This window comes from Oncorhynchus kisutch, linkage group LG15, assembly GCF_002021735.2.
Source record: "Oncorhynchus kisutch isolate 150728-3 linkage group LG15, Okis_V2, whole genome shotgun sequence".
Lineage (NCBI taxonomy): Eukaryota > Metazoa > Chordata > Actinopteri > Salmoniformes > Salmonidae > Oncorhynchus > Oncorhynchus kisutch.
In genome coordinates this window covers 43,003,964-43,020,411 of record NC_034188.2, presented here as the reverse complement: position 1 = coordinate 43,020,411, position 16,448 = coordinate 43,003,964, and the positions used below count along the sequence as shown (strand labels likewise).

Below are 16,448 nucleotides of genomic sequence, written 5' to 3'. Positions count from 1 at the left end.
TGAGGGGAGCATGAGAATGCAATTTTTTATGGCGTTTACCCTAGATATCCCGTACCTTAGATATGCAATACCTCTGATAACACCTCATGCAATATGCATGCTTTAAATGCTAAAATATCAGGTCACCTAAACTCCACTTCTTCCCTTGTCTATCCCTGTTTGTTGTTTTTACCAGATCTGAAACAGAATACATCAACACACGATGAATATATTTATGGAGGGAGATACTTTAAATCTACAGGGAGCTGTTGGGGGGGTGGGGACACAAGTGGGGGCTAAACATGTATGTCAAAACCGGGGGAGATGAAATCCCGGAAATAGCAACTTATCCCCAGCCCCCCTCTCATTTCCTCCTTCTCTCTCTGACTGATAGCAGTTGTGTTGACAATGAGGTACAGTATTAAGTATTGATTCATATTGTCACTGTTCCTTTGTGATGAACATATCAATGATTTCGTCAGGAGGCAATAAAGCGGGTTTTGGTGTTGGGTATGGGGCCGATAACCTCACTTGTGTGGGTGTATGTGGTGTGTGTGCCTGCCTGTTTCTGGGTGCATGTGCGTGTGCGTGTGTGTGTGTGTGTGTGTGTGTGTGTGTGAGAGAGAGTGTATTCGCATGTGTGTGAGTGTGCATGTGGGAGTGTGTGAGTGGGAGGGTGACGACGACAACTAGTGTTCCTGCCATGTTTGATTATCACCACAGCAGATGGGTCTCATATTTGGCAGGAAGCGATGACGACAAGGGTAGGGGATCTCACCTCCGGTATGGCACAGTGACGACTTGGGGGAACATGTGCCATTACACAGCTCCTCCATTCGCCTCCAGTCATCCACAGTCACTATCCTTCAACCTCTAATGCCCCTTCAATGAGAGAGAGAGAGAGAGAGAGATCATATTGACACAGACGCAGAACAACGCCAAATTCATGAGAAATTGAATGGATTAGAAAAAGCTTTAAAGGACAATCAAAATCCATTGGACTCCCCAATTACTGACGAGGAGCTCTATAAGAAACTACAGGCTCTCAAATTTTAAAAAGCATGCTGACCTGATGGCATCCTAAATGAGATGCTCAAACTCACTAGTGCAAAATTTCAATTGGCTATATTAAAACGGTTTAATTTGATCCTGAATGTAGGTTATTTCCCTGACATCTGGAATCAAGGACTCAACCCCAATCTTTAAAAACAGAGACAAATTTGACCCTAACAATTACAGAGGCATTTGTGTGAACAGTAACTTGGGGGAGGTTTTCTGTAGTATTATAAATGTAAGAGTTCTAAACTTCCTTAATAAGCAAAAGCCCAATTGGATTTATACCAAAACATTGCACAACTGATCATATTTACACCCTACACACCCTGATAGATAAACATGTCCACCAAAACAATACCAAAATATACGCTTGCTTTATCGACTTCCAAAACACATTTGATTCTATTTGGCATACAGGACTTTTCTACAAAGTTTTGAAAGTGGTGTAGGGGGTCAAACATTTTTTATTTTATTTTTTATTTTACCTTTATTTAACCAGGTAGGCAAGTTGAGAACAAGTTCTCATTTACAATTGCGACCTGGCCAAGATAAAGCAAAGCAGTTCGACAGATAAAACGACACAGAGTTACACATGGAGTAAAAACAAACATACAGTCAATAATGCAGTATAAACAAGTCTATATACAATGTGAGCAAATGAGGTGAGAAGGGAGGTAAAGGCAAAAAAGGCCATGATGGCAAAGTAAATACAATATAGCAAGTAAAATACTGGAATGGTAGTTTTGCAATGGAAGAATGTTTAAAAAATAATGGGGTGCAAAGGAGCAAAATAAATTAATTAATTAAAATTAAATACAGTTGGGAAAGAGGTAGTTGTTTGGGCTAAATTATAGGTGGGCTATGTACAGGTGCAGTAATCTGTGAGCTGCTCTGACAGTTGGTGCTTAAAGCTAGTGAGGGAGATAAGTGTTTCCAGTTTCAGAGATTTTTGTAGTTCGTTCCAGTCATTGGCAGCAGAGAACTGGAAGGAGAGGCGGCCAAAGAAAGAATTGGTTTTGGGGGTGACTAGAGAGATATACCTGCTGGAGCGTGTGCTACAGGTGGGAGATGCTATGGTGACCAGCGAGCTGAGATAAGGGGGGACTTTACCTAGCAGGGTCTTGTAGATGACATGGAGCCAGTGGGTTTGGCGACGAGTATGAAGCGAGGGCCAGCCAACGAGAGCGTACAGGTCGCAATGGTGGGTAGTATATGGGGCTTTGGTGATAAAACGGATTGCACTGTGATAGACTGTGATAGACATATGGCATAATTAAATAAAAAATGTGTACTGGCAATACGTGCAGCATTAAAATTGGCACGAACATAACATAATTCTTTAACCAGGGGCAGGGCCTTCATCGGGGTTGTAATCTGAGCCCTGCACTCTTCAATATTCGCATCAACAAATTGGCCACTATTCTAGAAAAATCATCAGCCCCTGGTGTTAGTCTCCACAATTCAGAAGTTAAATGCCTACTCTTCTCAGATGACCTATGCCTGCTGTCACCCACAGCACATGGCCTACAGCAGAGTGTGGACCTGCTAGAGCAGTACTGCCTTACCTGGGCAGTAAACCTGAACAATACTAAAATAATTATTTTCCAGAGAAGATCCAGATCTCAGGGAATTAGCCCAAAGTTCTCAATTGGTACAAAATATATAAAGTAGTGCACACACTACAATTGTGTGTGTGTTTTCTTATGCATATCTGTGTATGTTTTGGCTTGTGTGTACTAAGATTAATGCACTCTGACATCATCAGACATATGTTTGTTGTTGTTGAACGCTGTCGAACACCGAAACTGAAACCTGAACCTGCCAAAACTGAAACCTGCTATCCTGCCAGATTCCGTATAGGGAGAGAGATACAAAACCCCAGCTAGCCTAGCTGGCTCGGCGGTCTCAAATGAAGGCCACTCTTGAACGTTTTCAACGTTGCAGGAGCTGCGTTTACTTTGCTTTGTACCGGGACAATGTGGACCTTGCTTGCTTGCAGAGGACTGCAGCTACTCTTAGCTACTTTTAGCAAGGACGTGGCAAACCTACATAAGCTACTGGGGTACCCACACCCCAGTAGCCGGACACCACTCTGGTCCTGTGGGAGTTTTGCCACTGTGTTGGCTCTCCACAGCCAGACTGGCCCAGTGCTAGGCAGGGTTCCACCCTCGAAGGGGTCTTCCCCTTCCCTGGAGAATGGCGCTGATCTCGACCCAACCAACCAGCCATGGAGGGTATGTCACTTGCCGTGGAAGTCGAAGAAGGCGTCCTCTGGCAACGGGGGTCTCCATGGAGATGTTGATCCTGGAACTGACACAGACCAGAAACATCTTTGCCGCCCTGTATCCAGAGGTTCCGGCGCCTTCGTCCTTGGTGGTTTCCCAATCAAGAACGGATCCGGAGGTACCTGCATCTTCATCCTCGGCTCTGTCTCCCTCTCCGGTGACTTATACCTTGGGTTCAGATCCTCGGAGCTCCCAGCCTCACCAGACCGTAAGGCTGCCTGAGAGACCGGCCAATTTAACATCACGAGCTTTCATCATAGGCAGCTCTATGGTGAGAAACATCTCGGTCCCCAAGGCAAAAACCATGTGCTACCCAGGAACATGAGGACATAACAAGGCTGCTTCCAAAATTGATTTTAAAGAACTGATATTAGCATTAAACTATCATTTTGATGTCCAGTACCATTGTTGGGCCGCGGGTGTGAAAGATTCAGCAGACTGCTGGCATTACACATCTGGCTAAAAGACTACCGTAGCTCTGCTGGAGAAGATACTCTACAGGAATGACTGAGTCCATTCAAATCATCTTGGCTCCTGGACTCTGTCCACACATTTCAAGGCTGCGTTCAAACAATGACTGGTAAATGATCCAAGACCAGCTCAGTTAATCCCTACCATTGTGACAACGAGTCATCATAATGCTGCATCAAATGTAAATTAGCTTAGGGGCATTGGTAATGTAAGTAATTTAATTGATGTACTCCTAATTGCTCCGAATACATCTGTTTATCCTACAGCTATTGTAATCAGTAATCATGAGCCTATAAACCAGAGGTACACTGTTAGCACTGAGGTAGTGTGCAATAGTAGGAAGACCACTTTATGCAGCTCACCCTGCACTATCAGCTCCAATGTAAATAACATGAGTAAGTCTACCCCTGATGACTCTCCCAATCCGAGATTGTAACGTTATTTGTTTCATGGACACATGGCTCAACTCGGGATACGTCATCAGAGTTGGCACAGCCACCGGCTTCTTCACGCATCCCACCGACAGAAACAAACATCTCTCTGGTAAGAAGAAGGGCAGGGGTGTATGCCTTATGATTAGCGAGACATTGTGTGATCATAACAACATACATGAACTCAAGTCCTTTTGTTCACCTGACCTAGAATTCCTTACAATCAAATGCCGACCGCATTATCTACCAAGAGAATTCTCTTCGATTATAATCACAGTCATGTATCCCGCCCCAATCAGACACATTGACGTCCCTGAAATAACTTCATTTGACTCTATGTAAACTGGAAACCACATATCCTGAGACTGCATTTATTGTAGCTGGGCATTTTAACAAGGCTAATCTGAAAACAAGGCTCCCTAAATTTTATCAGCATATCGAATGTGCGACCCGGGCTGGCAAAACCATGGATCATTGTTATTATAACTTCCGCGATGCATATAAAGCCCTCCCCCACCCTCCTTTCGGAAAATCTGACCACGACTCCATTTTGTTGCTCCCAGCCTATAGACAGAAACTAAAACAGGAAGCTCCCGTGCTCAGGTCTGTTCAATGATGGTCCGAACAATCGGATTCCACGCTTCAAGATTGCTTCAATCACATGGACTGAGATATGTTCCGCATAGCATCGGACAATACCATTGACGGATACTCTGATTCGGTGAGCGAGTTTATTAGCAAGTGCATTGGTGATGTTGTACCCACTGCAACTATTAAAACATTCCCCAACCAGAAACCTTGGATTGATGGCAGCATTTGCGCATTAACTGAAAGCGCGAACCACTACTTTTAATCAGGGCAAGGTGACCGGAAACATGACCGACTACAAACAGTGTAGCTATTCCCTCCGCAAGGCAATCAAACAAGCTAAGCGTCGGTATAGAGACAAAGTAGAGTCGCAATTCAACGACTCAGACACTAGAGGTATGTGGCATAGTCTACAGTCAATCACGGACTACAAAGGAAAACCAGCCCCGTCATGGACCACTATGTCTTTCTCCCAGACAACTAAACAATTTCTTTGCTCGCTTTGAAGACAACACAGTGTCACTGACACGCTACCAAAACCTGTGGGCTGTCTTTCACTGCAGCCAACGTGAGTAAAACATTTAAATGTGTTAACCCTCGCAAGGCTGCCAACCCAGACGGCATCCCCAGCCGTGTCCTCATAGCATGCGCAGACCAGCTGGCTGGTGTGTTTACGGACATATTCAATCAATCCTTATCCCAGTCTGCTGTTCCCACATGCTTCAAGAGGGCCACCATTGTTCCTGTTCCCAGGAAAGCTAAGGTAACTGAGCTAAATGACTACCGTCCTGTAGCACTCACTTCCGTCATAATGAAGTGCTTTGAGAGACTAGTCAAGGACCATATCACCTCCACCCTACCTGACACCCTAGACCCACTCCAATTTGTTTACCGTCCCAATAGGTCCACAGACGACAAAATCGCAATCACACTGCAGACTGCACTAACCCATCTTGACAAGAGGAATAGCTATGTAAGAATGCTGTTCATCGACTACGGCTCAGCATTTAACACAATTAGTACCCTCCAAACTCGAGACCCTGGGTCTCGACCCTGCCCAGTAGTGGAGAAGGTTTTAAGTTCCTCGGCGTACACATCACGGACAAACTGAAATGGTCCACACACATAGACAGTGTGGTGAAGATGGCGCAGCAGTGCCTCTTCAACCTCAGGAGGCTGAAGACATGTGGCTTGTCACCAAAAACACACTTTTACAGATGCACAATCGAGAGCATCCTGTCGGGCTGTATCACCGCCTGGTACGTCAACTGCTCCGCCCACAACTGTAAGGCTCTCCAGAGGGTAGGGAGGTCTGTACAACGCATCACCAGGGGCAAACTACCTGCCCTCCAGGACACCTACATCACCTGATGTCACAGGAAGTCCAAAGAGATCATCAAGGACAACAACCACCTGAGCCACTGCCTCTTCACCCTGCTATCATCCAGAAGGTGAGGTCAGTACAGGTGCATCAAAGTGGGGACCGAGAGACTGAAAAACAGCTTCTACCTCAACGCCATCAGAATGTTAAACAGCCATCACTAACATTGAGTTCCTGCTGTCAACATACTGACTCATCTCTAGCCACTTTAATAATAAAAAATGTATGTAATAAATGTATCACTAGCCACTTTAAACAATGCCACTTTATATCATGTTTACATACCCTATATTACTTATCTCATATGCATATACTGTATTCTATACCATCTCATCTTGCCTATGCCGTTCGGCCTTCGCTCATTCATATATTTTTACTGCAAATCAAGAAATAATGTGACTATACTAAATATAAATAAACTACACTATGAAACAAAGATAAATAATGATAGTAAAAAGCTTTGGGCCACCGTAAATGACATTTTGGGCAAAAAAGCCAACTCGGCTCCTTCATTCATTGAATCAGATGTATGACATGCCAGCATCAAACGCTGACACTACACATCAAAGTATATCGTACCAAATTATGAAAGACAATAATTGTACTTTTGAATTCCATAAAGTCAGTGTGGAAGATGTGCAAAAATGATATCTGTCTATCAACACTGACAAGCCACCGGTGACTGACAATCTAGTTTTAAAATTACTGAGGATAATAGCAGACAATATTGCCACTCCTATTTGCCACATCTTCAATTTAAGCCTATTAGAGAGTGTGTGCCCTCAGGCCTGGAGGGAAGCTAAAGTCATTCCGCTACCCAAGAATAGTAAAGCCCCCTTTACTGTCTCAAATAGCCGACCAATCAGCCTGTTACCAGGCAAAAAACAATAAATAAATTATGTCTGACCAGATACAAACGGAATTTCAGCATGCTCTATAGGGAAGGACACTCAACAAGCACATCACTTACACAAATGACTGATGATTTTCTGAGAGAAATTGATGATCAAATGATTGTGGGGGCTGTCTTGTTAGACTTCAGTGGAACTTTTGCCATTATTGATCATAGTCTGCTGCTGGAACAATTTGTGTTAGGGCTTTACACCCCCTGCTATAATGTGGATAAAGAGTTACTTGTCTAACAGAACACAGAGGGTGTTCTTTAATGGAAGCCTATCAAATATAATCCAGTTTGAATCTGGAATTCCACAGGGTAGCTGTTAAGGCCCCTTACATTTTTTAATTTTTACTAACAATATGCCACTGACTTGAAGTAAAGCCAGAGTTTCTATGTATGCAGATGACTCAACACTATAGACATAATCTACTACAGCGACTGAAATGATTTCAACACTCAACAAAGAGCTGCAGTTAGTTTCAGAGTGGGTGGCAAAGAATAAGTTAGCCCTAAATATTTCTTAAACTAAAATTATTTGAATTTGGAACAAAACACTCACTAAACCCTAACCCTCAACCAAATCGTGTAATAAATAATATGGAAATTGAGCAACTTGAGATGACTAAACTGCTTGGAGTAGCACTAGATTGTAAACTGTCATGGTCATAACATATTGATGCAGTAGTAGCTAAGATGGGGAGAAGGTTGTCTATAATAAAGTGATGCTCTGCCTTCTTAACAACACTATCAACAAGGCAGGTCTTACAGGCTCTAGTTTTGTCACACCTTGACTCCTGTTCAGGCATGTGGTCAGGTGCCACAAAAAAGGACCTAGGAAAATTGCAATTGGCTCAGAACAGGGCAGCACAGCTGATCCTTGGATATACACAGAGAGCTAATATTAATAATGTGCATGTCAATCTCTCCTGGCTGAAAGTGGAGGAGATATTGACTTCATCACTACTTTTAGTTAGGATAGGTATTGACATGTTGAATGCACCGAGCTGTCCGTCTAAACTACTGGCACACAGCTCGGACACCCATGCATACCCCACAAGATATGCCACAAGAGGTCTCTTCCCAGTCCCCAAGTCCAGAACAGACTATGGGAGGCACACAGTACTACATAGAGCCATGACTACGTGTAACTCTATTTCACATCAAGTAACTGACGCAAGCAGTACAAATAGATGTAAAAAACAGGTAAAAAAACACCTTATGGTACAGTGGGGACTGTGAAGCAACACAAACATTGGCACAGACACATGCATGCATACACATATACACACACAGACGATAACATACACACTATACATACACATGGATTTAGTACTGTAGATATGTGGTAGTGGTGGAGCATGGGCCTGAGGGCACACTGCTGTGAAATCTGTGGATGTATTGTAATGTTTTAAAATTGTATAAACTGCCTTCATTTTGCTGGACCCATGGATACTAACGAGGATCCATAATAAATACAAATACAAATGTGCTTGTCTGCCTAAGTATATGTGAGAGAGGGTTACAGTATGTACTTCTTAATGGCTATGTGTCAATGGAACCATGATGATTTTCGAGTGGCTGATTGCATACTTACACACTCACACGCCCACTCATCCCCTCAGGAATATGGCTCTGTTCTATGTACTCAACTAACAGCGGTGGTGGTTTTCCCTCTCTTAGCTAGCTGGACACTGACTGGACATGCGAATGGAAGTTGTGAAATGATGACAGGGATGAGGAATTATTCTCAAGCCCACTAAGTCCTGTCAGCAGTCTCTGACTAAAACTAACCACCTACATCCCCCTCCAGGTTTCTCAATATCCTCAGAGTCCAAATATAATGATCTCCTCTGTCCTCAATGACTGCTTAAGCAATATTTGTGCTGTGAAACAATACTATTTATGTCTAACTGTAACCTGGGGACTGGGTGTGGAGCAGTGGGAGGCAGTCCAGCTGTAACAATAGACATGAGTGGGGGTTCTTACTCTGTCACCCCATCTGTGCTGATATCTCCCAAGTGGCACCCTATTGTCTATAAAGTGCACTTCCTTTGACCAGGGTGAAAAGGACTCAAAAGTAGTGTGCTAACGAGAATAAGGAGAATAGGGTGCCATTTTGGAAGCATCCATGAAGTGAGATGAGAAAAGCACTGGATGGGAATCGGGTCAGGCATGCTATGCTGGAAATGGAGTCAGCCTTCACCCCATACAGTACATAGTGATCTGGCAGCATAACATACACACATGGAACTACTGACTTATGCTTTGCTTTTGTCTTCAGCGGTTGTCCACAGGGAACTCTACAGACCCATTTTGACACGAGCCAAGTTTATTTAGCATGTGCTTTAACATTGTACACTTTGACAAAGGAGGATAATGATCCGGCTAAATTATTGTATTAATGGATGTCGTGTTTGTACAGTAACATCACATTTGTGGTGGTTCTTCAATTGTTCTTCATATTCCCTCCCTCCACTCATCATCAACATCTGATCTCTTTGCCAACCTTTATATAATATCTTCATTGTTTTTCAGAGCCATTTAAAGTTTTTGGGATTGTTGATTAATATAGTAGGAATCCAATGGTGAGACTGGAGCTAAATTACTGTGTGCATCTGTCATGGCGGGACTTGTTGAAAGGCAAGTCAAATAGCTCACTCATAGCAAGAGTGTAAATTATGCTAATGATGCAACAGATGAGTTGAAACTTTATCTTCCACCAATTAAAATGTAACATCAAATGTGTTTAATACTCTCATGCAAGTTGTTAAACTTCCCACAGTTGACAATTCAACACATACTTTGAGAACTTTTTCTCATGAACACAATGCGAGACAGAGAGCTGGTTTCAAGCACAGGGTGCAGCAGGTGTTTATTGAAGAGGACCACAAGAGGAGGCACGCAACTGGGTCCAGAGGCAGGCAGAAGGTAATACATAGGGGGTCCAAAAAGGGCAACAATACAGGCAGGGAGAAGACTAGTAATGTAATCCGGGATATCAGGCAATAGGTAGTTAACAGGAAATCCGACAGGCTAAAGTACAGGCAGGGAACAGGCAAAAGGCATCATTAGTGAGGCAGGCAACAACTATCATACACGGGAGGACTAACTCGCAGGAAACCCAGCGCTCTGAAAGACGTGTGTTACAAAACCTCACATTGATTGGGTGCAAAGAACTGAACTAAATAGTGTGTGATAATGACATACAGGTGTGTGAACAGGTGATTATAATTCAGGTGATTGGTATCTGGAGAGTGAGCTGCGTTCAGGGGACCTAGGTGTTTGAGAGTGTGAGCTGGAAAGTGAGCTGTGTTCAGGGGATCGACAGTTGAAGTTGGAAGTTTACATACACCGTAGCCAAATTCCCGACATTTAATCCTAGTAAAAAGTCCCTGCTTTAGGTCAATTAGGATCACCACTTTATTTTAAGAATGTGAAATGTTAGAATAATATTAGAGAGTGATTTATTTCAGATGTATTTCTTCCATCACATTCCCAGTGAGTCAGAAGTTTACATTCACAAAATTACTATTTGGCAGCATTGCCTTAAATTGATTAACTTGGGTCAAACGTTTCGGTTAGCCTTCCACAAGCTTCCCACAATAAGTTGGGTGAATTTTAGCCCATTCCTTCTGACAGAGTTGGTGTAACTGAGTCAGGTTTGTAGGCCTCCTTGCTCGCACATGCTTTTTCAGTTCTGCCCACACATTTTCTATGGGATTGAGGTAAGGGCTTTGTGATGGCCACTCCAATACCTTGTCTTTAAGCCATTTTTCCACAACTTTGGAAGTATGCTTGGGGTCATTGTCCATTTGGAAGACCCATTTGCGACCAAGCTTTAACTTCCTGACTGATGTCTTGAGATGTTGCTTCAATATATCCACATTATTTTCCCCCCTCATGATGCCATCTACAGTTTTGAGAATTACACAAATATTAATTTTCACAAGTCTGCTGCCTCAGTTTGTGTGATGGTAATATGCATATACTCCAGAATGTATGAAGAGTGATCAGATGAATTGAAATTAATTGCAAAGTCCCTCTTTGCCACACAAATGAGCTGAATCTGATTGTTTGGGGCATTCGGAAAAAAGCTTGTCCGGAGTAGACAAGGTGAGCACTACCATCAGTCCTGTGTCATGTCAATAGTAAAGCATCCCGAGACCATTCATGTGTGGGGTTGCTTATCAGCGAAAGGAGTGGGCTCACTCACAACTTTAACTAAGAACACAGACATGAATAAAGAATGGTACCAACACATTCTCCGAGAGCAACTTCTCCCAACCATCAAAGGAACAGTTTGGTGACGAACAATGCCTTTTCCAGCATGATGGAGCACCTTGCCATAAGGCAAAAGTGACTCAGGGAACAAAATATCAATATTTTGGGTCCATGGACAGGAAAAACCCCAGACCTTAATTCCATTGAGAACTTGTGGTCAATCCTCAAAAGGTGGGTGTAAAAACAAAACCCACAAATTCTGACAAACTCCAGGCATGTATTATGCAAGAATGGGATGCCATCAGTCTTCTGGATGTGGCCCAGAAGTTAATTGACAGCATGCCAGGGCAGATTGCAGAGGTCTTGGAAAAAGAAGGGTCAACACTGTACATATTGACTCTTTGTATCAACTTCATGTAATTGTCAATAAAAGCCTTTGCCACTTATTAAATGTTTGTGATTATACTTCAGTATTCCATAGTAACATCTGACAAAAATATCTAAAGACACTGAAGCAACAAATTAATATTTGTGTCATTCTCAAAACTTTTGGTGACGACTGTATTTTGTGAAGCACCCCCACAACATGATTCTGCCACCCCCGTGCTTCACGGTTGGGATGATGTTTTCGGCTTGCAAGCCTCCCCATTTTTCCTCCAAACATGACGATGGTCATTATGGCCAAACAGTTATATTTTTGTTTCATCAGACCAGAGTACATTTCTCCACAAAGTATAATATTTGTCCCCATGTGCAGTTGCAAACGGTAGTCTGGTTTCTTTATGCCGGTTTTGGAGCTGAGCAGACTTTCAGGTTATATCGATACAGAACTAGTTTTACTGTGGATATATATACTTTTGTACCTGTTTCCTCCAGCATCTTCACAAGGTCCTTTGCTGTTGTTCTGGGATTGATTTGCACTTTTCGCACCAAATTATGTTCATCTCTAGGAGACAGAACGCGTCTCCTTCCTGAGCTGTATAACGGCTGCGTGGTCCCATGGTGTTTATGCTTGCGTACAATTGTCTGTACAGATGAACGTGGTACCTTCACTCGTTTGGAAATTGCTCCCAATGATAAACCAATTTATTTTCTGAGGTCTTGGTTGATTTCTTTTGATTTTCCCATGATGTCAAGCAAAGAGGCACTGAGTTTGAATGTAGGCCTTGAAATACATCCACAGGTACACCTCCAATTGACTCAAATGATTTCAATTAGCCTATCAGAAGCTTCTAAAGCCATTACATAATTTTCTGGAGTTTTCCAAGCTGTTTAAAGGCACAGTGAACTTAGTGTATGTCAACGTCTGACCCACTGGAATTGTGATACCATTAATTATAAGTGAAATAATCTGTCTGTAAACAATTGTTGGAAAAATGACTTGTGTCATGCACAAAGTAGATATCCTAATCGTCTTGCCAAAACTATAGTTTGTTTACAAGAAATTTGTGGAGTGGTTGAAAAACAAGTTTTAATGACTCCAACCTAAGTGTATGCAAACTTCCGACTTCAACTGTGCCTATTTGAGGGTGTGAGCTGGAAGCAGATGTTACACCTTTGACTCATTATCCGGCCTCTTGAGTTATGGAATTTATTTTGCATTGCTCCTCATGCCACAAAACACCCTACTTTTTTTTTATTAGCAGCAGATATTAAGTGTGTTGTGTTCATTGTTAGCTTTATTCATAGTAGGTGTTTAATTCATAATATGTGTTTCATTTTCACTCATCACACAATCTTACTGCCCAAACATTCCCTTTGGATATGTATCTTTGGAAACATGTCTGTTCTGTTTTAGCTTCATTTTTGGGCTGACATTTACTTGGGAGCATAATATGAGAGATATTAAGTTAAGTTATTATATATGTTTTCCAAAAATTATGGATCAGAGTAGACTTGCAAATGTATAGTAACTCCCCAAATTCCCAGGTTTTCCAGGAATCCTGGTTCTGAAAATCCTAGGAATTTGGTAACGTAACCAGAATTGTGCAACCCTAGAGAAGAGGCATGCTTTCCTGTATACCAGATGTGAACGCACAGAGGGAGTGGACTGCCATAGAGTGGGCCTGCTGTAGCAGTGCTGTGAAGACACTCATTACCAGACCTCCGCTGGTGACTCCCACCCATACCAGCCTACCAGCCAAAATGTCCAAATTCCCCTCGAGAGCATCCTCCAGGCCCACCTGGAGCCTGGGGTGTCCGCTGAGAATGCCTGCCTAGAAATAATCATCGTCTTCGCATCCATCTAACTCAGAAAACTCGTTCTCACTGGAAACCTAGCTAAGATGTAGCCGGGCCGATGCTCTTGACCACACCAGACCCACTTGGCATTACTTACCTGAGATTATGTCCTTATGTTGAATCTGTGGTTTAACCAAATGTTAGGAGATTGACACATCAAGTCATTATCTGGTAATTGGTGCACAAATGTTTGTTTTCACTAACAATCCGATCAAAGAGCTGAAAGTGTATTACTTTTCTAAGAGACAAGTTTGCTCTGGGCTCGTTTTTTCTGAGGGGCCAATGTGTGGTGAAACCACTCTTTTGAACCTGCCGGTCTAATACAAAAAAATAAGAGGAAAATGACTTGTCTTCCCTTTCTATATCACAACAGCAATTTTCCTGGGCTCATTCCGGCTGCCTTATGAAGAGATCCGGGACATTGTGCTGGAGGTGGACGAAGAGAGGCTGAGCGAATCACTGATCCAGGTCAGTCCAACCTACCGTCTGACCCCCTTGGGTGTGCGCATGTGCGTGCGTATGCATGTGGATGTGTGTGAACTGCGGGCACATGTGTGTTTGTGTGTGTGTCTGTATGTATGTGTGTGTGCTCGCAATTGTAGTCCGTCAAGATGCACCTTTGTGTTTTAATGTGTGATAGGTAGCCTGGTGACCCCATCTAATTTTTTTGGAACAAGTCAGCATCACCCCATTCTTCCACACCATAGGGACCTCCTATTCATCCACTCATAATAGATGGTGTGGGACAGGGCTTGGCAAAACTCCCTCCAACTCCACCCTCCTTTCCCCTGCCCTTTCTCTTATGCCATGATTAATGATCTAGCTAGAGGTACCCTATTTACACATTGCTTCTGTATTCCTTGTCAGGGAGAACGGAATAATTATGAATGGGGCGGCTCGTTTGAGGTAGAGCTGCGTTGGCTTGGCACAAGAGGTGCAATCTGCATTGACATCGCCCGCCCTATCCTTTTATTACTTCTCTCCTGCAGCCCCGTTTCCTTTTTTGTGTTTCTGTCTAATGTTAAGTAGTAGGCGTATAGAAAGGGGGGGGCGGGAAGTGAATTCAAAAGGAGCACATTTCCATGTAAGCTTGGCAGTGTCTGTGTCTCTGTGAGCTAGACCACTAGGGGGTATAATTCCTATTGTTCCTGTGCAGTGAACTGTGCGTTCTCCCAGTCTTGACTGGAACGCAACCAGTATGTAGGCCTTTCTCACTCAGAAAAAGAGATCAATTACCCTGTAGATATGTATTGTATTTGTCCTTTGTCCTTATGGTTTAGTAGTAAACACACACAGCACCACAGAAGGTCACTTCTTTGCTCTGAGGCTCTTCAAAGACAGTAGGAAAGTGTGGCGGCGTTGAAATATTGTCATGTATACCCCCTCTCCGGCCTCTAGGTCATCAGGCTGCTGATTATCCCGCACACCTGTCACCATCATCTCGCGCACCTGCGCCTCCTGACACTCACCTGGTCTCCATTGCCTCCTTGATTATCTTCCCTATATGTGTCACTCCCCTTGGTTCTTTCCTCAGGTGTTATTGACTCTGTTTTCATGTTCGTTGTTTCTTGTTTCTTGTTTCTTGTATTTATTAAAACAGTCACTCCCTGAACTTGCTTCCCAACTCTCAGCGTACTCGTTACAAATATTTTTATTTATATGTTCTCACTCTGACCGTCAGCCCCCCCTGCAATACTGTTATTTTGAGCTCTGATAACCTTTAATTGGCTCGCAATCTGGCAGAGCACAGGGCCTGCGTTAAAGCACAATGGCTCAAACCCCACCGCCGCTTTGCAGAGGCGGAGGGAAGCTAACGTGATGACCTTTTTCCACATTCAGCCTTTCCGTTGAGGGGAGATTCATCTGTCAACAGAACCCCAGCCATATCCCATCCTATTCCATTGTCGTTCCCGATCCCTGTTCCACATACAGATACAGTGCCTTGCGAAAGTATTCGGCCCCCTTGAACTTTGCGACCTTTTGCCACATTTCAGGCTTCAAACATAAAGATATAAAACTGTATTTTTTTGTGAAGAATCAACAACAAGTGGGACACAATCATGAAGTGGAACGACATTTATTGGATATTTCAAACTTTTTTAACAAATCAAAAACTGAAAAATTGGGCGTGCAAAATTATTCAGCCCCCTTAAGTTAATACTTTGTAGCGCCACCTTTTGCTGCGATTACAGCTGTAAGTCTCTTGGGGTATGTCTCTATCAGTTTCGCACATCGAGAGACTGCATTTTGGTCCGACTCTCCTTCAACGGAAAAAAGCCGTAACAGAATCACCCACCGCAACCGGACCAAGTAGCGTGGTGACAGGCAGCGACAGCAACGAAAAGAGAAATGGACATGGGAGGATGAATTGTTCGGAGAAGGACCCTGCGATCAGCCTGGAGAATATCGCCGCCCCAAAGAAGAACTGGAGGCGGCGAGAGCCGAGAGGCGCTGGTATGAGGAGAAGCAACAGCGGCAGCAGGAGCAACAATATCGGGACTACACTACTTGGTAGGAAATAGACAGGTGGGCTGTCGACCCAGAGAAAGTGCCGGAGCCCGCCTGGGATTCGCTGGAGCAGTGCGAAGCAGGCTATAGGAGAATGGAGTTGAAGAGAAAAGCACGGTGGCGCAGAGGGAAACCCAACATTTATTGGGGGGGGGGGCTCAGGGAGAGAGTGGCAGAGTCAGGAGTCAGACCTGAGCCAACTCTCCCTGTTTATAGTGAGGAGCCAAGGAGGAGACCAGAACCAGAGCCGGTGTTAGAGGTGAGCGAAGCAGAGACTGTGAAGGAGTTAATGGGGAAATTGGAGGAGAGAGTAATGAGGGAGTTGCTAGTTTGGTGCTTTAGGTACGATATTCGTCCGACGGAGCGAGTCGGGGATTTGATGGCACCTG

The 16,448-nt window shown here is 43.6% G+C and overlaps 1 protein-coding gene across 6 annotated transcripts in view; it reads left to right on the top strand.

The window, feature by feature from the left end:
• The window catches only part of LOC109904740 (protein diaphanous homolog 2), a 624,432-nt gene that overhangs the window by 322,024 nt on the left and 285,960 nt on the right, over nt 1-16,448 (top strand). For all 6 annotated transcript variants that reach the window (XM_031790312.1, XM_031790311.1, XM_031790310.1 and 3 more), the window contains one exon: nt 13,925-14,019. In XM_031790312.1, coding sequence (XP_031646172.1) covers nt 13,925-14,019 — 95 coding nt within the window. The remainder of the gene's footprint in view (nt 1-13,924; nt 14,020-16,448) is intronic.